General features: G+C 45.6%; 1 protein-coding gene across 1 annotated transcript; it reads right to left on the reverse strand.

Annotated features, from left to right (window-relative positions):
* Nucleotides 1-9,393: 9,393 nt before the first annotated feature.
* NEK2 (NIMA related kinase 2) lies at nucleotides 9,394-20,727 on the reverse strand. Its single transcript, XM_028125815.2, has 8 exons — nucleotides 20,529-20,727; nucleotides 19,437-19,654; nucleotides 18,902-19,142; nucleotides 16,708-16,790; nucleotides 15,885-16,011; nucleotides 14,766-14,982; nucleotides 13,190-13,315; nucleotides 9,394-10,243 (listed from the first exon to the last, which is right to left on the reverse strand). The coding sequence occupies exons 1-8, from the start codon at nucleotides 20,622-20,624 to the stop codon at nucleotides 10,017-10,019; spliced, it is 1,335 nt and encodes a 444-aa protein (XP_027981616.2). The 5' UTR covers nucleotides 20,625-20,727; the 3' UTR covers nucleotides 9,394-10,016.
* Between the last annotated feature and the right edge of the window lie 5,968 nt (nucleotides 20,728-26,695).

A 26,695-nucleotide genomic window follows, 5' to 3' on the forward strand; every position in this document is an offset into this window, starting at 1 on the left:
TTTGGTTCATCGCATTCATCATCTACTACTAATTTCCTTTTATATATAAGATCTCTTCCTGGGTTTCTTCTTCTCCATTGAGCTGCCTCTCCTTGTTTTGTTCCTCCTTGTTTTTATCACTGAAACTTTATAATGTATTTTATTTATTGATTGATTAAGTTTTTTATTTTAATTTCAGTATACTGAATATGCACCATTACATTTGTTTCAGGTGCACAATATATATAATGTATCTTAATATCTGGGAGTACAGACCCACCCTGTGCTTTTCTTCCCAGCAATTTTGTGGCTCTATTCATCCATTCATTCTTCCAGCTGAATTGTTCCGTGCAAACGCCTTGTGTCAGATTTTACAAACCTTAGATATTTTTATTAGAATTGCATCAAACTTATAAATTTGGGCAAATGATATTTTACCATATTAAGAGTTCTCAATGTGATGTTTTACATTTATTTAATGCCCCTCAGAGTAGTTTGGTAAAATTTTTATGAGCACTGTGCATTTCCTGTATACTTGACTTCTTGGTGTTGCTGTTGTAAATGGGACCTTTTGCATACAAATCTTCTGGCCTAGTGTTTGCTGCATGGACAGCCTCCCATTCAAGGGCAGCAAACCCCTGATCTCAGCTCCCGGCCATGACTGTGTCCGGCAAACCCCAGGACCCAGCAAGAGTGGGCCCCCTCAGGTGGGAACGGCCGCAGGCAGGGGCACAGAGGGGCTTTCGCTGCTTATTTGAAAGCAGTGATTCTGTTTGGGGTCTGTCTAATGAAAAAAAAAAAAACTGGACTTTCAGAAAAATGCCCCCAATGCTGCCAACACGTCCAGAGAATTCATGGACAGCCCCAAACAGACCTAAGGACCATAATTAACACCCTTGCATTAAAAGGATGGCCCAGGGGCACCTGGGTGCCTCAGTCTGTGAAGTGTCTGCCTTTGGCTCAGGCCATGATCTCAGGGTCCTGGGACTGAGCCCCGGGTGGGTTCCCTGCTCAGCGGAGAGTCTGCTTCTCCCTCTCCTTTTGCTGCTCCCCATGCTTGTGCTCTCTCTCTTTCTCTCAAATAAATCAATAAAATCTTAAATAGATAATAGATAGATGATAGATAGATAGATAGATAGATGATAGATAGATAGATAGATGATAGATAGATAGATAGATAGATAGATAGATAGATAGATGATAGATAGATGGATAGATGGATGGATGGATGGCCGGCCCAGCTACAGATTCCTCTAGGTGGGTGGTGCCGAGGACAGAAGTCCTCGGGTCTGTGTGACCCTAGGTGAGTCACTTCTGAATCTTCATCTTCTTCAGGAGAAACATATCCACCCAATGCAGTGATAGCATCTTTTGGGGATCAACTGAGTTGGTATTTGTGAAAGTACTTTGGAATCTGTGGCTCAGTAACACAAAGGTAAGAGACCATTCATTCCAGGAAAGGGACTGTGACAAGGTCTGGCTCAGACACGTGGGGAGGCCATTTCAGTTTCTTAGAGAGCATTAACAGCTCCCGTGCCATCACTGCTCCCCGTGAACTTGGCCTTCGCCCTCAGGAGAGGCCAATAAAGGCCTTTGCGGTGTTCTTCTTCTGAGGTTACGAGACTGTTACGCTGACCCAGCTGAAACCATGATTAAGTGTCTGGATGTTGGAAAAGCAGCGTTGGGGCTTGTGGTTCCCAGATATCAGTTTCTGGGTTGTTATAAAAATTAATAATTAATCCTTTCCTGCGTGCTGGAGGAGAACAGCCAGGAGCCTTAGTGAAGTCTTGCACAGAGCGAGTGAGAACAGGACCGGCTGACAGGGGCCCCGTGAGTCCTGGCTCTGCGTGACCACAGGCTGGCTCTCTTCTCTGACCTCACGGGGTCCACACTATAGAACGAGGGGCTACACTCCATGAAAGTGAATTTGCCACTGGAAAATTCTGCAAAATATAATAATAAACCCAAATCCCTTACAAAGGTCTTCCGAGCTGTCTTCCTGCTCCCAGCAGCTGAGGCCACCTGACCTCATGTCCCAGCTTGAACTTCGGGCTCTAGACACATCAGCCTGTGTGTGTGTGTGTGTTTGTGTGTGTGTGTGTGTGTGTGTGTGTGTGTGTGTGTGTGTGTGGTAGGGGTGGGAGTGGGGGCATGTCACCTGGGGAACGTCTTTCTAAATACAAAAAATGGCTACTCCCTTCTTCCCAGGATAAATCTGAATAGGGCAGGGCATATGCCTCAATGGTCTTGCCCCCATCCCCCATCCATACCCCAGACTTTCCAAGGGTGAAGGGCAGAGGAGAGGGGGCAGCAAGGGGATTAGCAGGAGCATTTTGAACACTCCACTCTCCATGTGGAGGGTAGGAGGGAAGCCTTGTCCTGCTTTCATCCACTCCTTGGAGAATGAGCCGTATGAGGCATGGAATGCCTTTCTGAATTCCCAGCTCCTGGCTCAGTGACGGGCATACAAGAGCTTAAGAAAAGACTCTTGGACAAATGAACGAGGCCTTCTCCCAGGCTTTGCTTAAACTTTGTCATACCCAGCACGCCTGAGTGGCTCAGTCCGTCAAGTGTCTGTCTTCGGTTCGGGTCATGAACCCAGCGTCCGGGGATCGATTCCCGCATCAGGCTCCCTGCTAAGCAGGGAGCTCCCTCTGCCTGCCGCTCCTCCTGCTTGTGTTCCCTCTCTCTCTGGCAAATAAACAAAATCTTAAAGAAAAAAAAAACCCCAAACCTTCTCATACCCTTCCCTGCCCCCTCTCTACCAATTTGGGTATCTCCTCTCTTTCTGACTTCTGCACAAAATTCACCTTCCCAGGGTGCCTCCAACAGAGCCCTCATCCCTTCCCAGTTCTGCAGCTGCAGCCCTGTGTCCCCGTGTCTCTGCTGATCCCACGAGGAAGCTGCCTGTGTATGAGTTCTTGTAAATGGCCCTACAGATAATTTAATGGGCAGCATTACAGATTTTCTTTGTCTTGCCTGCTATAATAACAAATGTACACACTCTGCCCAGATGAGCAAAATTGTGGCTTCGGTTTCCTGTGACGAATCTAATATTGTCACAAATTCCACCTGGTAGCGAGGTGAGAGAAACATCCGATAGGCTAATTAATTGACAGGTTTGGGTAAATATTCAGCGAATTCAAAGTTCCACACCAATAAGCCATTTCAGCTTTCCCAGTTCCCTTAGAAATGTGACTAGTAGTCTTCATGCCATTGCTCAGGGTCGTGGTGGGTCCTTAGTTGACCCTCGCGTGGCTCTCCGTTCTAGGTGGCCATCTGCCTGGTCCATAAGTCAGCCTGGCATCCCCCGGCCCTCAACTGTTCCCACTACCAGAATTCTCAGTGGGCATCAGGGCACAAAGGACCCTCTGCTTTTGCCTTACCCCTCAGTCTATTCAGCTTGCCTCCTCACTCAGGGACTGCATCCTGGAGCGGGAAGGCCCGCACCCATGAGTCTGGCCGCTCACATCCCAGATGTGGGCCCATCTTCCTCCCATAACTCCCTGACCCAGGAAGGCGGAGCTCTTCCCGCTGAAGCTTTGCTATCTCTCTCACCTGTGCGACCAGACAGCAGTCCCCGGCCCGCAGCATCAGGGTCACCCGGGAGCTTGCTAAGATGCGCAGGCGAGTCACAGGCCCCATGCAGTTCTGAGCAGCAGAATTGCTCTTGTTGCACCCTGGGCACTTTCTGTCTTTGCCTGATGTCGGGCCCTATAATCTGGTCCTCAGGTCCTGGGTCTTGATATTCGTGGGACCTCAGCAAACTTGGCCTGGCGCATGTCACAAGCTGAATGGTGACTTTTTCTTTCTCTCCCTGTACTTACTGTAACGATCCCAATCCTCTCCAAGGTTTACTCCTCAAACGTAGGGGTGAGACAAAGAAAGAGGCAAAGATGCAGAACGGTGAAGGAGGCAAACACACCAATGGCTCCCTGGGTTCCGCTAGCTTCCGCCGATGTGGACGTGCGGGATGCCAGCAGTCTGCGTGGAGTCGGGGACCAGAGAAAGTGCTCGGGGCCTTGGTGTTGCCCGTGCTGCCACTGAGATGTCACCGAGGAGGGTCCTCCTCTCTGTTAGGGCGTGAGAGCTCCTCTCACCACAGTGCCCAGACAGCTCGACACTTCCTGAGCAAGCAGACACCTGCCTGTGTCTTACGGGCTTATACAGGGTAACTAAGCACTTCCCCCTTTTTGCTTTGGCCGCTGGGAAGCTTCAAGTCAAATTTGTGGCCCAACAATGGTAAGTGTGTAATTGTGCGTGATCCCCACGAGCGGCTCATTCCTGCCTCCACCCTTCCTCCTGACTTTTCATATGTGAATTTTATTTAAAACCCATCTTTTCTTTAGAAGCCACTCTCAATCTTGTCTGAAGCCAGGTGGAAGAAACTCACAGGCAGATATAGGTCTAGGTCCCTGACTACAGTTCGTCCCACTTAACCTTCACTAGGATCACAGGCTCTTTTTTCCAGAGGAGGAAAATGAACCTCAGAGAGGTTCGAGACTCAAGCCAAGGGCAGCGGCTGAGTACCTAAGTCCGGTGTCTCGGCTCTCGGTGTTCAGAGTTGGGCACCTGTAGGAAGCACATGGACGTGGCTCTCGGGGCAGGTGGACCAACACTGTGCTGAGAGGGAGCAGAGGAGAGATTCATATTGATTTGTACTGGACCCTAGAACTCTCCACCAGGCATTATGGGGATTTGCCCAGCAACCAAATGCTAGTGCGTAGGCTTGTTGATGCTATGTCCACTATTTCCCCCAGTTAATTGACCATGAAGGTTCTTGAGGGCAGAGCTGGGGCCAGTGATTCTGTGAATGGAGGAGGCAAACTGCTTTGTGGGAGTGTGTGATTGTTTCAGTGGCGTGTGCCTGTCTCGCCCCCAAGGCCCTATGTTCTTAAGGCAGCGGCTGTGTGTTCCCCATATTGTTGGGGGCTCCAGGCAAGCTGGTACCCTCAAAGACTCAAAGTGAGCCTGTCCTCCTAGAACGAATTTAGGATGAATGCAGATGACACAAGGCAGCTATTTAAGAATGAAAAGAATTTATATGTACCAACAAGAAAAAAAATATTTTAATTGAAAAAAGCAAAATAAAAAGCAGTGTATGTATTAAGATCCAATTTGTGTGTTTTAAATACACATAGTCATATGCATACACGCAGACACACACACACACCACAGACCCCCAAACGCAGAGATATCCCACCCCAATACCCCCTATACAACACACACACACACACACACACACACACACACACACACACACACACACACAAGGTCTTGAAAGGTCTCGAAAGAGGTTTTGAAAGAAACCTCAAACACCAAACTATTAACAGCTACTTCTGGAAAGAGAGAGAGAAAGTAGGGTTATGGGTGACAGACCTTTTACTGCTCAATTTTTGCTATATGTACTTCCATACTGTGAGAATTTTTTACATTGATGTTATCACTTCGTAATTTAAGGAAAGACTGATTTTTTTCAATAATGAATAAAGTCAGCCACTGTGAACATTTCCGATGAATGTGTGACTAAGATTGCAGAATGCCTCGTTGCATCAAAAGGGCCAGTGTGTTGCTTCAGAGAAAGTCTGGGCAGGTGGGAGGAGGGGAGATTTGCTTCCTGGCCCGGTGGTTGTAGGGAGTGATGGGGGCAGCCTTAGAAGTCTGGGGTTTTAGCAGCTCAAGCAGAGTTGCCACAGTTGTGGCCTCAGAAATGTAGGAAAGGAGCCACGGTGAAGTAAGCAAGCGTGCCCCTACCGGTCCCAACCTTTTGGGGGAGGAGGGCAGAGTGAGCCAGGGTGCTGGGGAAGGCCAGCCTCACACCCCCAGACTCCATCAGCGAGCCATCCGCGTGCGCGTCCACCAGGGAGGACTGCTCTCCTCGTCCTCCTCGCCGTGAAAGCCATCCATCCAAGATGGATCCCTATATTCCCAGCCACCCAGTCAGATGAACAAGCATCCTCTTTTGATGGGACACAGAAAGTCTCCTCATTCTTTTTTAAACGGCTGTCTTGTGTCACCTTTTACATTCATCCTCAGTTCATTGTAGGGGGCAGACTCCCCTGCAGTCTTGGAGGGATCCAGCTGGCCTAGAGGAATGGGCTTTGTCCTGGAAGGAGGAAGGTCACCTGGAAACATAAGAGACCTCAGGGAGGGCGGGCCTGAGTTCAGCAGAGGACGCTGGGCATCTAGGCTGGGCTTTCCAGGAAATGGGGCGCCAGGAGGAGGAATGGAAGATGCTGGGGCAAGGGGGTAAGGCAACTAGTCTAAAGCCATTCGGCCTGGGGTCCTACTGGGGTCACTTGAAAGCCACCTCTCAGCCTCCGTCCCCTAACACTAAGCTGTCTGTCCTAGCACACAGATCTGGAAGGCCACTGGACCCTAACCATGCCAGTTCCACTCCCACCCCCCTTCCTTCGTCATGCAGATGTCGTGGGTAAAGCCCAGGGACGGTGACCATCATTATGGGAAACCAGATGGTTTGGGGACAAAACTGACCTTTTGCTATCTTGTGCAGGCAGGCGGTGGAGGGTTATAATCAAGAACAGGAGCTTTGGAGTCGAAAACAGTTCAGAAACCAGCTGTGCCTCTTCCCAGCTGAGATCTCTGAGCTTCAGCTTCCCCGTGCGAATGGGACGCTAATGATGCCTATTTCTCCGGGCGGGGGGGGGGGTGCGGGTTGTGAGGATTGGATGAAATAATAGGAATAAGACATTACCGAAGCCTGCCAAGTAATCTCTCAATAACAACCCACTGCGAAGGCTGCGGGACAGTGTGGCAAGACTGGTCCAACGGGACCGTGGCGCCACCTTGTGGCCTGCTGCCTCACAACAGCGACTGAATGTCCCTCATATTCAAAGACCCTTTTTTCCAAAGCCGACTGTGCTTGATAGAGCTCGTTGTTGGAATAGGTAGTCTGTAATGGTGAGTATGTGACTGGTGTCCAGCACAGCATCTTAGAAGGGTCTTAGAATTGCCAGAGAAACATTCGGGAGGACTCTCCCCTTCCCGCCCTCAGAGATCCCCTTCTAATCGGCTGTCATTGCCCAAATACTCCCAGACGCTCCCAGCTTTAGAGGTGAGCAGGAGGCAAGGTTTTATTAGCTTTAGAGTGGGAGAGGGGACGCACCAGCAGGTTAAAACGTCTGTGCTTAATTTCCAAGTGCCTGTCTATTTTCAAGTTCTGTTCTATTGCGATTCCCAGTTGTGCTCAGCTGCCCCTCCCCTCCTGGCGTGTCCTTGCCTTGTCCCCCCTGCGTCACTCAAAACTCGCCCTTTTCTGCCCCAGCCCCACCTAAACCCTAAGCTACAGTCAGCCTCCTCCTCCTCCTCCTACACACTAAAGACTACCTCTTCTAAAATCACACCCCGGGTCCCTCTGCGCCCCTTTTCCGCGTCCTTCTGCTCCTTAGCACTAGCACACCCCGTATGTGCTTGTTTACTCTCTGGCCCCATTTGAATGGAATCTCCAGCAGGGCAAGGATTTCAGGATTTCTCCATTACTCTTATCTTCAGCACCTGAAACCCATGCCTGGCTTACAGATGGTGCCCAATAATTGTTGATTGAATGAAGAAGGAATGAAAATGAAGGTGGAGACCGCACTGGGGAAAACTCATCACAGACTTAAAAATGAAAAGAAAAATGTTTTCCTAAGTAAGGTAGGAAGGGAGTTTCCTAAAGAAAGGGCCGATTTCATGAATGTGAGACCAGTGCAGACGCAGGCCCCTCAGAAGGGCCCGGGACCCAGAGTTTAAAGCTCTGTGCTTGCAATCTTGAAAGTTTGAATAATTGTATCTTTGGATGTATGTTTTTTTTAAAGTCACGTCTGATGGGACAATGGCACCTATAGGGGTTTAGAGCCTCAGTTCGTGCGAGGGCCTGCCTCCCGCTCCCAGCTCCCCCACTCCCTAGTGCACCAGGCCCCCTCCAGCTTCCCCTCCCTGCCTGTGCCCTCATGCCCACTGCCACATTCTGCTTCCAGAGGGCCTGCGCGTGGGCAAGAGAGAGGTAGGGACCTGTGGCCTGAGGCATCGCAGGGTGGGGCATGACAGAAACTGCCCCCCCAGTACCTTTCTCCCCTCCTGGGCTGGCGGCTCCATGGCATGGCTGGTGGGCGACCCACTGGAGGCCTTATCTTGACAGGGGCGATACAGTAACCCTTATCCAGGTACAAAGAAAATCCCAGCTTGGAGGTGTAAGGATGCTTAGGAATGACCTGTCTGCCGTACGTTGGGGCAGTGGGCCTGAGGGGGACATGCCCGGCTGGGCTGCTCCAACCTGACATTAGGCAGGTCTGGAGGCTGGAGGGACGAGAAACTGGGCAAGCACCCAGCCAGGGGTCCCCAGACGCCAGTCACAGGGATCTGTGCGTGTCCCTTATGCTCAGCTTGAGGCACCCTCCCAGATGAGCCACAAAATACAAATGATAGGTCAATGATTTTACACATGCACTGAATCTGCTATTTGCATTTAAAACTGCCATGGCACAATATAAAAGAGTGCTAAACTTCATGCTAATCATTTATAATGTTTTCTTTACTTTAAACATTAAATAACAACACCATAAGCGGAGAGACCTTGGAAGAAAGGACAAGGCTTTTCATGTACTTTTGATGGTATTTATTTCCTGCTTTTTGTTCAAAGAGCCTTACATTTTTATTTTGCACTGGGCCCTGCAAATTATACTCAACATTTATATCAAAGTGGTCCTGTTCGGCTTAATCTGTGGGTATACCCTAAAGCCATGGAAATCAGTTCCTGATTGTTTCGATAATATCATTTGTCTTTGATGGAACTGCATTATCAACTGTGTAATAAAGCAGCAATAAAATAGCTAATATTCCCATTTATTATTAACCCTTCATAACTCAGTCTTATTTCATGAAGCCAAAAAGATTAGCAGTGCTAGGAAAACATCACAAACTGTACGGGGCACAGAAAGCCCTGCTGATTCATATTAAGTCCGACACATAAAAAAAGAATCCATCAAAACTAAGTTTCCCTCAAGGGTTGGGTCTGTTCCAACAAGTTTTAGCCTGGATCAGATTTCTCAAGAGTAGCACTATTTAAAAAAAAAAAAAGAAAAAGGAATGGCACTATTAATAGATATTTTGTGGTGGGCGTGGTCCTGTGCATCATAGGACATTTCGCAACGCCCCTGGCTTCTGCCCACTAGATGCAAGAAGTGCCCTCCCTGCAACTATTACAATTTCTGTCTCCAAAGATTGCCAAATGTCCGCTGGGGGGCAAAGTGACCCCTAGTTCAGGATTGGCTTGGATGGATGAATGAGATGGAGAGTAAAATACCATCACAGCGCTCATGAGTACCAGACGGGTGTTCTCTCCTCTGCCTGCCAGTGCCCATGAACCGCAAAGATGCCCTGAACTAAGAGATCAACAAATGCAAGAGACGTAAATATAGGAAAACTAAACAATTTTTTTATTTAGTGATAAACAGGTGGTAAATGATGGCCAGCTGAAACACTCTTAAATAGAATAAAAAGGAAGAAAAGAGACATCACAGTGATGAATTTCACAAAAGGTGACAGATTTCCCTGCAGACCAACGGGACACTTTAAAAAAAGCAAGAGGTCACAGTATTCGTGGCCAATTTGTATCCAACTAGGTTCTCTAAGCTCAAGAACATTTAAAACCTTACATCTAGGCACCACAACTGTAAGAACACCACTCAGTCACGTAAACCTTCTAAGTGCTAATACCTGGGTATTTTTTTCCTAATATTATTTTCCCCCAACGTTTAGAATGTCATGTTTCATGTTCCAGTAGTAATCACACACAGGATTAAAAGCCCAACCAACCAAGAAGATGTCATTCTTTCTATAAAGAAAGAAAAATTAAAGGTGTGGACATTTTGTACAATTGTTGCAGAGCAACCAAAGCAATTCCAAAATATCTTGCTCACTATACAGAAAGGCGTGGCTCATAGAACCAAGAATATAAAGCTACAGCAGTTGAATATCAATCTTTAAAGGGTAGGCAAGGCTAAATACTGTACACAGCTCTGGGGCTCTCTGCTAGGCTAGCGCATGCCCAGAATCTGTCTGCTTTTCAGCTGGTAATTTTTTTCAATATCTGACAACGCTTGAGCACGGAGCTGAGCAGCATGAAGCCTTTTCTTCAGGTCTTTGCACTTGGATTTGGAGGTGAGCAGACTCTCAGAATTCTCACTCCTCATGACGTTCTCTTTACTTTCCCCACTGAAATGAACTTTCTTCTTAATTACTGAGGATTGAAGATCGAAAAGTTCTTTAGAAAGAAAAGAGAAAGGGTTTTAAGTTCAACTCCTCCATATTTATCAGACTTCTCAAAAATATTTATTCTTTCAGTTCACATTTGAAATCTGGGGACCTGTGTGATTTTCTCTGGGATAGGAGGTTAGGGGCATGATGCTGGCAGAAATCAATTCATTTTTTAACCCACAGCACTGAAAAACAATTCTGGAATGTGCCAAGGAATGTAGTCTCTTAACAACCAACTCTTCTTTCAAGGTTAAGTGCATTGAGGATTACAGGCCACAATGTAAAACTTCTGGAAATCAATGTGATTTATCTCTATTCTTGAAAACAAGTGCTATTCTACCTAGAACATGTAACTTCCACAAAAGTAGGGAAGCAGAATCTCTTTTTTTTTTTTTTACAGAGAACACCTATTGTTTTGGGTAAATACTCAAGAACATTTATTTCAAAGCAGCTTAATTGAGCAGAAACTTGTTTCAAAAAGAACCCAGGCAAATTCAGCATGGAAACGGTAATTCAAGTTAATGGTGTAGTGAAAAATGTGGATTGTGTTTTTTACATCAAGAAAAATGTACTTGAAGTGGCTACGCTATTAGCTACTGACGGAACTATCTGGGGGTTGGGGACTTGCAGTTTTGAATTCCAGAAACTTTCTATTTTTCCTTTGTGTTCATTTAAAGGAACTATGTTCAAATATTTACTGAGCTCTTTGTATGGGCCATTGTGGACCAAACAAAGGTCCCATTTTCGTAGGAGACAGACCATAAACAAGTAAACAAGCACATAGGAGGAATATTTGAGGTGATATGGGGGGAAATAATGAGAAAGGGAGACAGGAAGGCTGGGTGGTGTTTGCAGGGGTGAAAGTTGCATAATAAGGTGACTTTTGAGCAGAGACTTGGTGCAAGGGAGAAGTGAGAAGCCGGGTGGCTCTCTGGAGGAGATGCTTGAGGCCCACGAAATGGAAAGGCCCTGGGGTCAGGGCCGGGGCCGGGGCAGGCTGCAGAGAGAAGCGCCGCCTTCCAATTGTCCTAGGACTTCCCATTTCATACATCGTGCCTGTTCCAGCTGCAAAGCACTCAATGGCTTTTAGACCTTAATTCTGTTTCAGAGACGTCCACCTTTATTATCACAAAATCTGTCTTTATAAACCAACAACGTACACTGTAAATCTGACGAATGGGGTAGTTTTAGAAGACAGAAGTGTTTAGAAAAAGAATTTTTATTTCACTAAGTAGAACATGAGTTAACATTTCATTAAATAGACTAAGAGCATTTACAGAGACGCTGCTGCTGACTGGGATGATTTTGATATATTACATTTTCCTCTGATCTGAATTTTATAGCCCGAGGGCAGGGAGAGGCTATTTTCAACTGTCCTGAGTGCAAAAGGGCACCCACTTGACCCTGTTTTGTTGTTTATGACTGATGTGCTCACTGCCATCAAGTAGCTCCTAGCCCGGGGCGGGGGTGGGGGTGGGGGTCCTTGATTCCTACAGCTCATTTTCAGTGTTCTCCATGACTCGCGTCAAGGTAGATACACCTCTCTCTCTCTCTCTCTCTCTCTCTCTCTATATGTATATATACACCTATTTCTATATCCTATACTGAAACACATCATCCTGCTCTAGCTCTTTTCAGCCTTTGTTCGAAGACTCTCAGGGCAAGAAGTAAATAAGCTCTTTCCCCGGAGGAGCAGACCCGGCAGGACTTTCGAGAATTCTGGACAACAGGTTTGATGCGTGAATCTCACCCAGATAAAAATGTCTCCTTGCTCTACCACAGCGATCATAATTTCAGCCTATTTTGTCTTTGTGGGTGGCATAAAGAGAAAAGCTGGAATAAACATTCTAAAAATACTGAAATGGTAGGTAGCAATATTGAGAAAAAAGATATTTCCAAAGAGATGAAGCCCAAGTTTTATATAATTGTTTCATTTACTCCCATCACTTATCTCTATAATGTTATTATAACCATCAAACTAACTTAAGTAGGTTTTTCGGTCTGTTCCAGATACAAAATGCTGTCATGCTCACTGAAGTGACCAGATTCTCTCTCAATTCCAGATGGAAAGGACAGCCTTCACCCGTGCTGCCCTCCGTGGTGGGAGGGGGCCATAAGAACTCTGCCTTTCACTGGTAACTTCAGATACGCAATTTTTAAAAGCAACAGAAACACTCTATAAAAAATAATTTGTGTCATAAAAGAAATTTAGAGAAAAGTGCTGTGCATCTTCTAACATCTTAAAGAGTAGATTAAGCTGGATGTAGGCTATCTGTGAACTGGAGAAGGCCCATTAGAGCTGGCTCACTGGTGTGCACACCAGCCACGACTCACAGAGCACAGCGAGGGCACAGGGCCCACAAAGGCAGGGCCCTGTCTGCACACGACAGCGAGGAACACGAACAGCGTACGGAGAGACCAACCAACCGAATTTCGACAAACACACGTTTCAACGTGAAGGAGTCTTAGCAAAGATCCAAAAGTGATGGCTTATTCTACGGTCGGGTTATCACCCCTCATAAGCCATACTTTCTGTAAAGGAGGTGGCACGTATGATCTGCTCACGTGGCAGGAGTAAAATGCTGGGATTTCTGCTTGAATTGGAGAGAAATGTCAAGTTTTGATAATATACCTAGAGAAAAATCTGAAATGCACAATATTTTTAAGAATGTCCTAACTTTTAAAAACAAGTATCAAAAAACACACAGTTTGAGGAGGTGAATAAAATTGAAGACGAAATCATGACGACTCATTGCCTCAAGTCTATGAACCCATGAAGTAAATCACTGCTATCGCAGAATCATTATTTCCATCAAAATGTGTATATTCAATTAACTCCATCTTAAAATGGGAAATTTCATCAATTAAAAGGGCTACCAAAGCCCCCACGGCGCCAGTACTGGTGCCCTTCTTTCATCTGTGGGGCTTCTGTTGACGGAGCCGAATCTCATACCTGGACCGCTCGCCAGACACAGGAACTTCTGCTCCTTCAGGAGGCTGTAATTCTTCAACAGACTTTCTGCCCTAGCCAGCTTGTCCTCTGCCAGTCTCTCCCGAACACAAAGCTCCCGTTCCTTCTCTTTAAAAAGGCAAGGGGACAAGAACGATGTTAAGCAGAGGCTGCGGATAGAAGACAGTTCACATTTGGTCATCGCGCCGCTTCTCATCACTAAGACTAGCACACCTCACCAGCGCTGGGAAAGTTTTCTTACCAGAAACCCCGGACAACCTGTTGTGCTAGGTTTTAACTCAGCACTTCAATGTGTGGCGTGCTGTCTTAGGCTTTCTCGTAAGGACCCGTTTAAGCACAAACACGAAGTTAGTATTAACCTTTGGTCATGCTGTCTGAGAGGAACTCATTTGGGAAAGTAAACAACTAAAGTCATCTCTGCTCTCTACTGAGAATGGGCAATGGTCCATTTTCTGGGCATTACTGGACCTCACAGAACAAACCCTCCTTCTTCTTCTGGGTGAAGAGAAAAAAAACACAACTCAGTTAGGAGGTACTTCCTTAGATTAGCAACAAAGGCCATTTTTTAATCCATGGCCCAGAATTCAGAAAGTTCAGATTTCAGTTGCTGTAAGAAACTACAGAACACTGGGGAAAGTTTTAACAAAAGATTTGTTTGTTTTATAAATTCTTTTGACAGAAGCATCGAGAAAAGGTTTCTGGGTAAGCACAGGTTGTACTTCCGCAGAAAGCATATCTCAAGGCACATACGACCGTCATCAGGAACGGCCGTCATCAGGAAGTAAAAACAGAGACGAATGCGTTGGATGCTTTGTAAGTTCATTTAAACAGAAACGTATCTATAGTCCGCATTGGGCATGAAGCTGCAGAAGCAAAATCCGGTGACCTGCGAGGGTGGCAGGAGACGGTCGTAATTCTCTCTTTCGTCCCTTAATGTTGACAAGAAGCCTCACGGCTGTTACTACCCCACATCGGGCGAAAACCTAGGTAGCGGCTCGTACTTGAGGAGAGTAGACGACTTTCAACATCAAGAACTCATTAGCACCTAATCAGTTAATACTCATCTGAGTGTTTTACGGACCCAGAACACCTTGCGCTCTACTGAGTTGCCCGAACATACCGAGTCCTCCATGCGACAGGATTTTACACCTGGACTGTGCTGGATCAGTCACAGCAGAAATTGGAAGTGATGGCTTTTATTATGGAGGGCAGCAAATGCGAAAACCCTCTTTTACAATGGGAAAAAATTTTAGGGTATAAACATATGAAGGAAGGGAAAGAAAAAGTAGCTCCGCAGGAAAGTGTAACGGCTACTGCGTTAGGGTCATCACTGTCAGTAACCAACGGTCCCAGCAACCGAGCTCAGGAAAGGAGTCCCAGCATGAAGGTGCCAGCACGCTTCATTTACTATTTTACAAGACATACTTTGACTTCTCAAGTATTTGTAAGAATGTTCTAGTAGAACATACATGTGTCAAATACTCCATTCAAACAGAGGTCACACACATCAAAAGAACCCTCCGTAGCTCTCCGGAGCTCTGCCCTCATTTGGACTTACGCTCCAGCCTTTCTTCTCGAGCTTTGAGGGCTCGCTCTCGTTCCTGTAGCTGCAGTTCCTTTAGTTTCAGCTCTTCCAAGACAGGGCTGGAGTCCTGCAACCTCTCTGGTTCTAATCGACGCCCTCTTCTCTCGGGATTTCTTCTTTGCTCTTCTGCAACCAAGTCTGCTATCAAAGGATTCTCAAGAATTTCTTCAACAGAAGGTCGGTGGTAATCCTGAGGAAAAAAAATGTTCAGTGTTATAGTCAGATTTCATAACACGATACTCATCCTAAAAGAGCAGGTCCATAAAAAACGGCATACATTTCCAAGACGAAAGGAAGGACTCCTTTATGGATGGGTCTTAAAACACCTGGTAAGGTTAAGTTCACTGGGGGCTTTATTAACCCATGAGGTTCTGGGTCCACAAGGTAATGGAGATGTGAGCTTACCTTTGTTCCCTCTTAGCCTTTCTAAAAAAAGTTCAATTCCTGAGCTGCTGCTTGGTGGCACTGCTAGGTCTGCTCTAAGGCACGCCCTGCCCTCGCATCTCTACTACTACTTTAAGTGAGATCCTCTCTCACTGACCTTCAGTCCTGTTAGGTCACCATTATCCTTCTTTGTAATTCCACAGCATTGAACTCCTGCTTTACATCAGCCTGACCCTAGGACATCTCCCTCCCCATCCCATGGCCAGATTTTTTCCACCTAATCTATTTATTTCCCCTTGATTCTTTCTAGCCAGCCCTCCCCCACCCCATCTCTGGTCTCTAATCTCTGATTTGGAGAGAGAAACAGGGTAATGAAGTCATTCGTGGCCCCTTCCCTTGCCACCTGCCACACTGAGGTAGACAAGGGAACTGAGGATTTGGAGCTTTTCTGCAATCTTGCTTTGCTACCAACCATCTGTTAGCAGGGCAGAGAGAGGGAGGAGACATAAAGAGCGCACAGAAGGTGCAAGGAGGCACAATTTGCCAAATTTGCCAAATTTACATGTTTCCACTCATGTTAACAGAGTAGATTTAGCTAAGGAAATACAGTTAATGCTTCTTCAGTCTCAATGCTCCAAGAGAGAAAATATACTACTCCACAATGTAATTGAGAGATAGAAACAGACAATATAATCTTATACTCTTTACCTTTAAATTTAACATCCTTGTAATAATGTCATTCAATTCATCAGAGTAGCGATAGGGAATTCGCCTGAATTTGCCTTCTCTAATCTTCCCAGCTAGTTCTTTCTGGTTGAAAGCTGTAAATGGAGGCCTGGGGGGAAAATGTTTTTAATGGAAAAATGAAAATACGGAATAGGAACCAAATCAAAAGCACAGTTTAAGCTCCAGTTTGTATTTATGCTTCTTCTGGGATTGTCTTCCTCAGCTAAGTTGCCCAACCTTGGCATTAGACATTTAGGGTCATATAATGTTTGTTAGGGGGGCTGTCCCATGCATCCTACTATGCTTTGCAGTAATGCTGGCTTCTATTCATGAGATGCCAGTAGCTGTCCCTAGCTGTGACGTCCAAAAATGTCTCCAGACATTATCAAATGTCCCATGGAGGGCAAAATTGTTTCCCCATTCCCTGGCTGAGAACACTGCTCTATAGTTTAGAAGGAAAAAAAAGGAAAAGAATGGGAGCTCTTTCTTGTTCTCCAGACCCCCAGATCTCTCCCCCAGATTTTTGTTTCATTTCCATAGGCCTGACCTATGTGCTCTCCCCTTGAGCTAAGCATCAGTCTAGCAAGGGATGCATCTAGGCAGGTTAAAAGTGTGAACCAGCCTCAGGGCTGGTTCTAATTTGCAAATAATTTTTTAACCTGTCCATCTATCTTAATTTTAACACGAGGTATGAGTCTTTCAGACTTGAATACATATGGATGCTCAAAAAGCCGAACCCAGTGAAAGGTGACAAGCCTCTGTGACTGCAAACTTCAGACCAGAAATCTGTCTTCATCATACTTACATTAATGCACACAATTCATACAGCAAACAACCTAGTGACCAGATATCTGATTTCTCATTGTAGGACATGCGATTCATTTGTTCCTAAAGGGGAAGAAAAGGGTAAACATGTAGGAAGAGTTAAAAGTTTATATTGTTTTAAAACTTACAAAATGACATGAGACAAAAATGGAAACTTTAAGTTTGGTAATACTGACCCGGAGCAAAAAAAAAAAAAAGGAAAAACTTTTATATTATAAATATTTTATATCTGTAACAAAAACATCAAATGCAAAAGGCTCATTCAGTTTATGTCAGATCTTGTATCATAATAACAAAAGATAGTACTTTGTATTTTATCTTCAAATTTATAATGGAGAAAAGGTAATGATCTTATCCTTATATACTTTGTCCCATATAAACCAATCGCTTATTTTTCATTCACAAATGTTATTGTGTTACAATAGATCAGGAGCTGATAATTCAAACCTCTACCCTCAAGGCATCCATAATCTAGAAACTCCATTTTAAAAGAACCAGAGAAAATTTCAGAATAACCAAAACATATATCTGGCCCACATTTAAGTGATATAGACATAAAATGGCTAATTGAATTATCCATTTTATATATTTTCCCCTTAGTCCACAGTATAAATCACAGTATCAACTACGATTCTCATTTTCTAGCTTAATCATTTGCCTGTCTCCCACACATACAGTAATAGTCTACCATAGTTCTTATTATCAAGAGGGCACAGAAGCAAGTACCAAAACCTTCAGGAAGCTTCTTAGTGTTTTAAATTCCCAGCAGGTAAGTCTGATACCACTTCCTGACAATTAATGCATTAGGGAGGGCTGCACTGATCTGATTACAAGGGCAGGAGGGAAAAGGAACAAAAGAATTACACAGGTTTCAAATTTTCCAAGAACCACTTCTGGATAATTTTCCTTTATGTTAAAGGCTTTCTATTTGGAATCTGATACACTGAGAAAATGACACAGTTCTGGCAATGTCTAATCTTAGTCAAAAACAAAATTGTTAATTTGCAAAGTTTTATACTATAGTCAGATTGGTGAAAATAACTCAAAAAGATCTGGAAAATCCTGGAAATGTTTATGAACGGCTAAAAAAAAAAAGTGTATAAATCTCCATCTTGATCTGCTCAGATTTCATAGAAAACACATCAGTGATAGCACATACTGCTTCAAGCTTTTCAAGAGCCACCAGGTAATATCTAGAGAGTCATAAACAGTTCATATCCTTTGCCCTAGCAATTTTGTTCTGAAAGCCACATGCCAAGGAAATAACCAAAAAGGAAGAAAGAACAATTCACACAAAGGTATGCAGAGCAGGGCTCCTTAGAAGGGTAAGAAGTGTTGGAAACAAAATATCCAGCAACAGAGGGAAGGGATACATAAGGTGGGTGGGCTTCAGCTCCATTGCCGGAAAAGGCAACAACAAAAAAAACCCCACAAATACCAGGAGCTAACACTATAAAAACATGTTCTCTGAGTGAGATCTGAATCTGCATGCACAAGAATCATCTAGAGAGTCTGTTAAAAGGCAGAGTCCAAAATGAAAAGTGGAAGGGGGGTGGAAAGAAGCAGAGTGCAAGAACTGGGTTTGGGGCTCAGGACTCTGCATTTTAAACAAACCGTCCAAATAAGTCCAAGCTGGTGTACAGGATCCATGGCACTTTGGGAAATGTTGCTCTTGAGGCCAGAGACAAAACCCATTTCATCTCTGTAATCCCAGCATTTGGCACATGAAAGTCATCCAATAAAAGCTTCTCTTTAGGGGCGCCTGGGTGGCTCAGTTGGTTAAGGGTCTGACTCTTGGTTTCAGCTCAGGTCATGATCTCAGGGTCCTGGGATTGAGCTCTGAGTTGAGCTCTGCACTCAGCTGGGAATCTGCTTGAGATTCTCTCCCTCTCCCTCCACCCCTCCCTCCACTCATGCACTTGCATGCTCACTCTCTCTCTCAAATAAATAAATAAATCTTAAAAAAAAAAAAAGCTTCACTTTAATTGCTCATATAGAGGAATTTAACAGTCTGATGATCCATCTGGAAAAATGTAAATTTAAAATGAGCAACATTATTAATTCTTGGCTATTGTGTATTACTAAGCAAACAAATGAACAAAACCTCAATTTTCCTGCATTTGAATGCTTAGCATTAGGATGTTTAAAAAGTATCTAAATTCTGAAGTACTTACAGGAGACATGTAATAGGGTGTGCCAACAAATGTTTTTGCAAAACTCGTATCATGGTTTAATATTCTAGCTAGCCCAAAGTCCCCAAGCTTAACGTTTTGCTTGCCATCCAAGAAAACGTTGGCTGGTTTCAGATCCCGATGCAGCACGGTATGACCACCATCGCTTCGTCTGTGACATTCCTTTAGGGCCAGAGTCAACTGAGTCATCACTCGAAGAACAAACTCTTCATCTAAGTATTGTCTGAAACCAAAGCAGTTATATAGCATATAACTTCTGAACAAAACTGTTAAAAAGATGGGATAATGTGAAGTATCTAGTTTTCAAAGTGTACAAATAGGGAAATAAACGCTTATTTTCAATATGAGATATGGGTGTTGATTCACCAGAGATTTTCTAAAGTACTGAGGACCCACTAAACAAATACAAGAACAATCTCCTACATTACTAAGTACTTCATCCCCAATCCTACAACAGGATGCTTAACAGAAATGAAACTTGGCCCATTCTCAGCTTAAGGTTAAAAGATTAATTTACCTTTCCTTTGTTCCCTTTGTAATTACGCTAGCCAGGTCCCCTCCTTCGCAATATTCCATTACAATGTACAGTGTTGTGTTGGTTCGGTCAATAATTCGATCATAGTAACGGACGATGTTTGGATGTTTCAGTTCACGGAGTAAATTCACTTCAGAAACAAGCATCTGTTTCTCGGCTTCTGTCATGGAGCCATAGTCAAGCTCTTTCCAAACTAATATCTGAAGTAAGAATTTCCAAGGTATGAATGAACTCACTGTACTCAAAGACAAAGAATGAACATTCTAAAATTTAAAAATTTTTAAAAGTCACTTCTCTATTAAATAGCTCACACGGTCCTTATCATCCAATTTAGTTCAATGAACTTAGGAACGCCTGCGTTTATTTCCATAACTTTGCCCTAAATTTCAAGCAGCAAATGATGCAATGGGAGAGAGGGGGATGAGGCACATTAGGCCTCCTCCAACACCCTACCCTCAGTTGCTTTGTGGCAGGTTGGTAGAAGGTACTTTGGTCAAAGCTGGAGCAGAGGTAGTCAAAGTCCCTAATCATTCCAACCAGTCAAACTTTTCCAGGGTGATAGACCTTGTAGAGGTCTTGTAAAGATCCCTCCATCAGCAGTCAAGCAGTTTCCTCTCCATTGTTTCTTCCTGTATAAGATCTACCTACACACATTGGGAAATAAGAATCCAATAATCCGAAGAATGGGTATTTCAAATGAGTTCTGACTGCAAGACAAAATCTCCAGGTTCTGCTGGTCCTGCCTCTTTGCCATGTCCAAGAGGACTACTCTACTCTGAAAAGACCTCAAGACTCAGCTACCTGTCATTAATGGGAGGCCCTTAGCAAGTCAAAGCAGGAAAAGGGAAGAAAAAGGAAAAAAGAGAGAGAGATCTCAAAAGACGCAGTCTCCCAGCTCTTGAGCGACCCAGGACAGACACAGACCTGGAAGAGATGAACTCTTCCAGGCACCCCGCCTTGGAGACCCACAGCCCCAGGCCTCTCGCTCCTCCGCCATCCCAGGGGCCGAGGGCGCTCGCCGCAGGCGGGCGTAACCGCTGCAGGGGCGGAGACAGGGAGGTGGCCCGCGCTCACCTTGCCGTCGCTCTTCCTCCGGATCTTCTGGCAGCGGCCATAGGAGCCCGTGCCAATGGTGTACAACACCTCGTAGTCCTCCGCCCGAGTGGGCATGGCCCGGCCCGCCGCAGGTCTCCTGCAGGTCGCTCCGCCGGCTCGGAGACCCCTCCGAGCCACACTACCTATCTAGCCGTTCCAGTCTCCAGCCCGGTTTAACCGACGCGGGCCCTGGCCTGGCAGCCTATTGGCCCGCGGTGAGGTCGCTTCGCCCCTCTGATTGGTTGAAAGAGCACAACATCCTAGGCATCTTGGGAAAGGCGTATCGCTAGGCAACCGCGTCGGCGTCGCTGTCGGCGTCGGCTTCCCCCCACGCCCCGCCCCGCCCCGCCCCGCCCCGCCCCGCGCCCTCGTCTGGAGAAAGGGGTGGAGCTAAACCAAAGGGAGGCGGGGGCTAGAAAGCGGGTGTAGGCGGGTCTCCGCAAGTCTGTCCCTCCCGCAGAGGTCGCCAAGGTAATCGAAGTCCGGAGACCTCTCCTTGGACTTCTTTGCATGCTGCCGCCACCAGCTACCTTCTGACATTTGCACTCTGACCCCTCACAATACCCACTCTCTTCTGCCCACGCCCTCCTCTTAGGTTCCTGAACGCTGAGACTCGGCGGGGTCACACTGAAGACGTGCTGGGATCTGAGTGCTGGGATGCAAAGTACAGAACCTCTACTAAAGACGCGTGAACGAGTGCAGACCATGGTTGGGGACTGTGCCAAGCACTTTACATGTGTTGTCTCATTTATTCCTCAACACAAACCTATAATGCAGGAATTGGTGTTCTTTCCCATGAGGAAACAGAAGCACAGAAGAGTTAGTTTATTTGCTTCAGGTCCAACAGCCAGGAAGAGAAGAATCAATTTGAAAACAGCAGATATTCATAGAAATGATTTAAAGCTTACACAGGACTTTAGAGTGTAGTCATCATAGAGAGACTATATTTTTGAACACTACATTTAGAGTCCTGTTTAACATGCACAGGATGTATGCAAAACCTCAGTGTAGAATATTCCTTGATATTTTGGAACACCCAGGAGAATATGGTGGCTCTATGGCAGAGACAGTCAGGTTTACCTTTAAGATTCCTACAAAAAAATTTTTATTAGAAAAGACTACCACATAGGTTATTTGGGGTGCCAAACACATAACTAATTGACAATACTTCATAAGATATAGCTTCTTCTGGGTGCCTAGTTCACCTACTCAGATCAAAGAGTCCCATTTTTACCTGGGAGAGGGGGCCAGCCCTAGATGGAGGAATAGTTCATTACCAGAAGGCTAGTAGTTTGGCAGCGCATAAGTAGGTCAATTTTCTTTAAATATCTGTTCAGCATGGAGTTGAAAGGGATTTTCTATTAATAAGAATTACAAACCTCTTTATGTTAAAAATAAGGAATTTCTTACATGCACTGAATATAGCATAATTGGAATTGCCAGCCAGAAGCATTTTTAAAATAACATTCAAGGACACTGTCTTACTTCAAGGGAATAGGACCAATTTAGGTTTCAAAAGTTATATAAGGAGCCACAAGTGTCTGAGTTAATTGGCATTGTATTTTTTTATTTTAGTACTTCTTCAAGAGTGACATCCATGGGGCTCTTTGGCTGGCCTTCCTCCAGTCTAGTCCTGCACCTTCTCTCTGGCCACTCTTCTGCTCTCATGCTTTGCCCCAGTTCCCCAAACCTGGCACACTTTCTCAGCCTGCCCCCCCCCCATCACTTTTGTATCTGTTACTCTATTTGCCTGGCATACTGTTCACCCTACTCCCTTAACCACTCCCTCACCCCCCATGTCTGTCCAGAAGACACAACTTGTCTTTCAATACTCAATGCCAACTTTCTTTCCTATACCCTAGAAGCCTCTTCTAGCACGCTAAAACAAGCAATTTTTCCATCTACAGTGTTCACAGACCACCTTGTACATAAATCAACACTTCCCTTGTTATTTATTATTATTCATTTACATGGGTCTGGCAGTAGCTCAGCTCCAAGCTCCTTGCAGCCAACATAGGTCCTGTAAAAGGAGGCATGCAATAAATTTTTGTTAAATGAAAGTATGAGAAAGTAGCTTATTACTAATCATGCAAGGATTTGGAATGAGCCCTGAAGTATTCATGTTTCAAATGCCCCAGCCCTGTGGCAGAGCATATTGGGGAATGGCCATCCCGGGAGTATGGAGAGTGATGTCTAGACACATATGTTCATTCAACAAATATTTATTGAGCACGTCCTAGGTGCCAGGTGTGATGACAGGCATTGATATGCTAGATGTTCATTAGAGAAGAGACAGGGGAGCCGTGATCACAGTGATGAAGAAAAAAGTGACATAGGCATGGCATAACAAACCCTAACAACTGGCCAGAGTTAGCCCATACCATTGGGTGGGAGTAAGGGGCAGGACAGCCCAGCAGAGCCCACTGGAGGCAGAGAAGCATGTGGAGGCCAATCAGGAACACTTTACAGGAAACACCCCCTCCCCCTTCACTTCCTCTCTCCTTCACTTCCTCTCTCCTTCCTCCACTTCCTCTCTCCTTCCTCCACTTCCTCTCTCCTTCCTCCATTTTCCACCAATTTTTTAAGACCGGTTGCACCCGGTTTCCTCCCTGGAAATTTCCAACTGCCTTCAACCCACGGTGGTCTCCTAAAAGAGGAATTAACTGTGTTTTTTACTCATTCAGAATATGCCATATACTAGTCTGTATCACTAGCTTCTCGTGTATATCTATCTTCTCTGACCTATTACAACAAAAACTCTCATCCTTCAACAAATATAAACTGAGATCCTGCCAGGTGCCGAAGATACCCCAGTGAGTAGGACTCCCATGGGGCCCTGCAGGTGGAGGAGGGAGATGTACTCGTGTGCCTCGTGTACAGAGAAACTCAACCGTTACAAATTGTGGTCAGAATTAAGAAAATAGAGAACTGAGACAGAAGCCAAGATAACATTTAACAGAGAACTAAGAGCTGAGCAGTCCCATGAGAAAGGGGCCAAGGCTTGAACTTCTCACTCACACCCAGGGTCCAATTCACTGTCTTCACAGTCTTCTTGCTCATGTGGTCAGTTTTAACTAAAATGTGGTGAAATCCCAAATAAAGAGATTATCTGCACTATGTATGTTCTGCTCACAAGTGCTCTGCAGGGTTCTCAGACACACCAACTAATTTTGAAGAGAAGCTCGTTGGAAGACTAGTGGGTAACTTAACATGTTCACAATCGAGCTCCTGATCTTTGCCCCAAATGTGTTTGTTCTACTCGCTGTCTTCTTTGTCTTAAGTAACTAATGAATAGGATTTTGTTGCTGTCTATTTTGTTCACTGCTGTATCTCCAGCTCTTAGAACGTACCTGGAACATAAGTGGGCACTCCACTGGCATTTGTACATTGAATGAATGAATGAATGGAGGGAGGGAGGAACAAATGAAGGGACAAACAAAAGAACAAAGCCATACCTCAATGCCCTCAGCTTCCCTTTTAATGTTACATGAAAGACCCACTAGAGGGCTGTAAATCACTGTATAGTAAATGAGGAGAGTCCATCATGCACACCCGTCCACCTGCAGGGGCCTGTCCTGACAGGAAACTGAGATTTGCATATTAACATTTCACACCTCAGACAAATGCTTTGTGTGTCTTCTTTCCACAATTCCCAGGAGCAATCTGAAGTCAGGGATTATGGAAATTCTTTAAAGGGCTTAATAAAGGTTTCTAGAAAGAAGAAAAAAAGGAGAGATCCTTTGTTTATAAAAATCAGAAGCTAAAATATGTTTCTGAAAAAATGTGCATGACATCGTATGTGCTGAGTAGATAACCATGTTCTAGAAAAAAAGAATGAGGTGTTATGGAGACTGGCCCTAATAGTGACACACTATTTCATATAAACAGAAGGGCAAGATGCAAGCTAAGAGACAGCTTTGGATTTAACATCAGTCAGCGAGGGAAGAATATGATGAGAAGCAGTTCATCTTTGAAAACCAAATAGTGTTTAGTTCTGAGCTCTACCACATTTCAAAGAGGGAGAGTGTATCCAAGGCTGACTTGTGTTCAATATAAACTTTCCGACAGAGAGCCATTCACAAATTTTACATGATTTTTCATGATACTTGTAAATTAAGGATATCCGTTATCTCTGAGAATATTGAGAATGTAAATTGGTAAAAAAGAATGTTAAAACTAATCTCAGATGCTGAAGCCATAACATGTTTCTAAAGGACTTCAGCAGCTTCTAGAGAGCACTCCCGATTCTCCTTTCAGGAGGCAGCAGAGTGAAAGTGTAGAAGCAGGGGGTTTGATGTCTAGAAGCCCCTTTCGGTTTTGCTGAGCTGTGTCTTCCAGGGAATCCGTTCCACCTCTCTGGGCCCTATAAAATGAGAGCGCGAAATTAGATGACCTTAAATGACCCTTCCAGCTCGACACGTTATGATTCTATCTCACTTTCCAGAACATTCACCGGAACTGCTGTCAGAGCCAGAACACTGGGCTATTGAGCTCTTGGTTTGACCCCAGGTGACAGTTTTTATTAAGTAGCTATGTCTGCATTAGATTTTGCAACATCCCCTCTCTTCTTTCTTTACCTTTACCAGCCATACTGATTGAACGACAGACACAGTGAGAGGCCCCCCTGGAAACGTGAGACAGGTGTAAATCAGCTATCCCTACGCAGTGTGATCATCACGCTCCAGAGAGCTTTCCCTAAATGTTCTGGGAGCCCAGGAGGAGGAGCCCGGATCTGGTGAGGATGGCAGGGAGTGCCAGTCAGGGCGAATGTTCCCAGAAAGGTGGCATTTGAACTACATCTAAAGGACGAGTGGGAATTATGAGGAAAGGAACTGTGGGTAAAAGCAGGGAGGTGAAGGATGGGCTGCAGGTGGTTATCTTGTGAAACAGGTGGTCAGACAGGTGAGCAGGATGACCCGAGGGCGGAGGCAGTTTTCTGCTGGCGTCCCCCGTGGAGGCTTTGAGCAGACGCTCATTACCAGAATGTGCTCTAGGAGGGTCACTCTGGGAACAGTGTGGGGAATGAACGTGGGGACGGGAATGCAGGTGGTAAAACCCAGGGGGTAACGATACCAACGGAACTGAAGGAGAGGCTGTGGGAACAGAGAAGATGGGGGGGTGCCCAGACCCGTCTGGGAGGTAGATCAGATGAGGCACAGCCATCAGTTGTGTGTACGTACGGGAGGAAAGAGGACAACTCCCAGCTTGAGTGACCAGACCGCTGGTGGTGTCCTCGCTGCAGGATGAGATGCCGGGGGAGGAGTGGGCGGCGGGGGGGGCGGACTGAGCTCATGTTCAGCCCGAGGGCATCTGGGGGAGCTGGCCAGTGGGCAGTCAGACATGAAGCTTCAGCAGAGTGGTCTGGGCTGGGGACAGAGAGCTGGAAGTAGGTGGTGACAGAAGCCAGGTGTGGGGATGAATATGCCCCGAGAGTGGCAGAGTGATAAGAGAAATGGTCAGGGAGCCTGGAGGGTATACTGGGCACGAGGAAGCAGAAGAGCCAGCGAAGGACACCAAGGAAAGTGACCAAAGAGGTAGGAAGCAATAGGGAAATAACTTGTAACCCAGCTTCCAACCCGGGAGATGGTTTTTAAAAGTGTGGGCATGGTCCAAAGTGCTGGATATTGCCGAAAGAGCAAATAAAGTTAGGGCAGAAATGAAAACACGGGATTTGGCCATTTGGAGAGCCTAGGTGACCCGCCTAGGAGCATTTTCTTTTTTTTTTTTTAATTTTTATTAGAGAGAGAAATAGTGGGGGGTGGAGGGGCAGAAGGAGAGGGAGAGAGAATCTTAAGCAGGCTCCACTCCCAGCACAGAGCCCAACGTGGGGCTCGACCCCATGACTCTGAGATCATGACCAGAGCCAAAAATCAAGAGTCAGATGCTCAACTGACTGAGCCACCCAGGCTCCCCGCCAGGAGCATTTTCAAGTGGAGTGGTGTAGAAGTGAGAAGGACCAGATGGTGAGGGCAGATAGAATGTGTGTGTGTGTGTGTGTGTGTGTGTGTGTGTGTGTGTGTGTGTGTGTGTGTGTGTGTGTCCATCCTGCAGGGCCCTGCCTTTCTGCCTGGCCCTGGCCCCAGAACGAGTGGCCTTCCGCCCTCCTTGCCCCACTCCCCTGACATCAGCCTGCAGCTCACAACAGG

Source organism: Eumetopias jubatus, unplaced genomic scaffold (genome assembly GCF_037043125.1).
Source record: "Eumetopias jubatus isolate StellerSeaLion01/CBP00866 unplaced genomic scaffold, mEumJub1_p1.0 scaffold_12, whole genome shotgun sequence".
NCBI lineage: Eukaryota > Metazoa > Chordata > Mammalia > Carnivora > Otariidae > Eumetopias > Eumetopias jubatus.

Bases quoted from the DNA above. Each gene is read 5' to 3' on its own strand.
- NEK2 (XM_028125815.2), bottom strand. From the start codon at position 20,624: ATGCCCACTCGGGCGGAGGACTACGAGGTGTTGTACACCATTGGCACG. The intron at 19,143-19,436 runs GTAAATTAATCT...CTTTGGTTTCAG, and splicing joins ACAAAGGGAACAAAGGAAAG to ACAATACTTAGATGAAGAGT. The intron at 10,244-13,189 runs GTATGAGATTCG...TTCTTTCTAAAG, and splicing joins GTGTCTGGCGAGCGGTCCAG to AACTTTTCGATCTTCAATCC.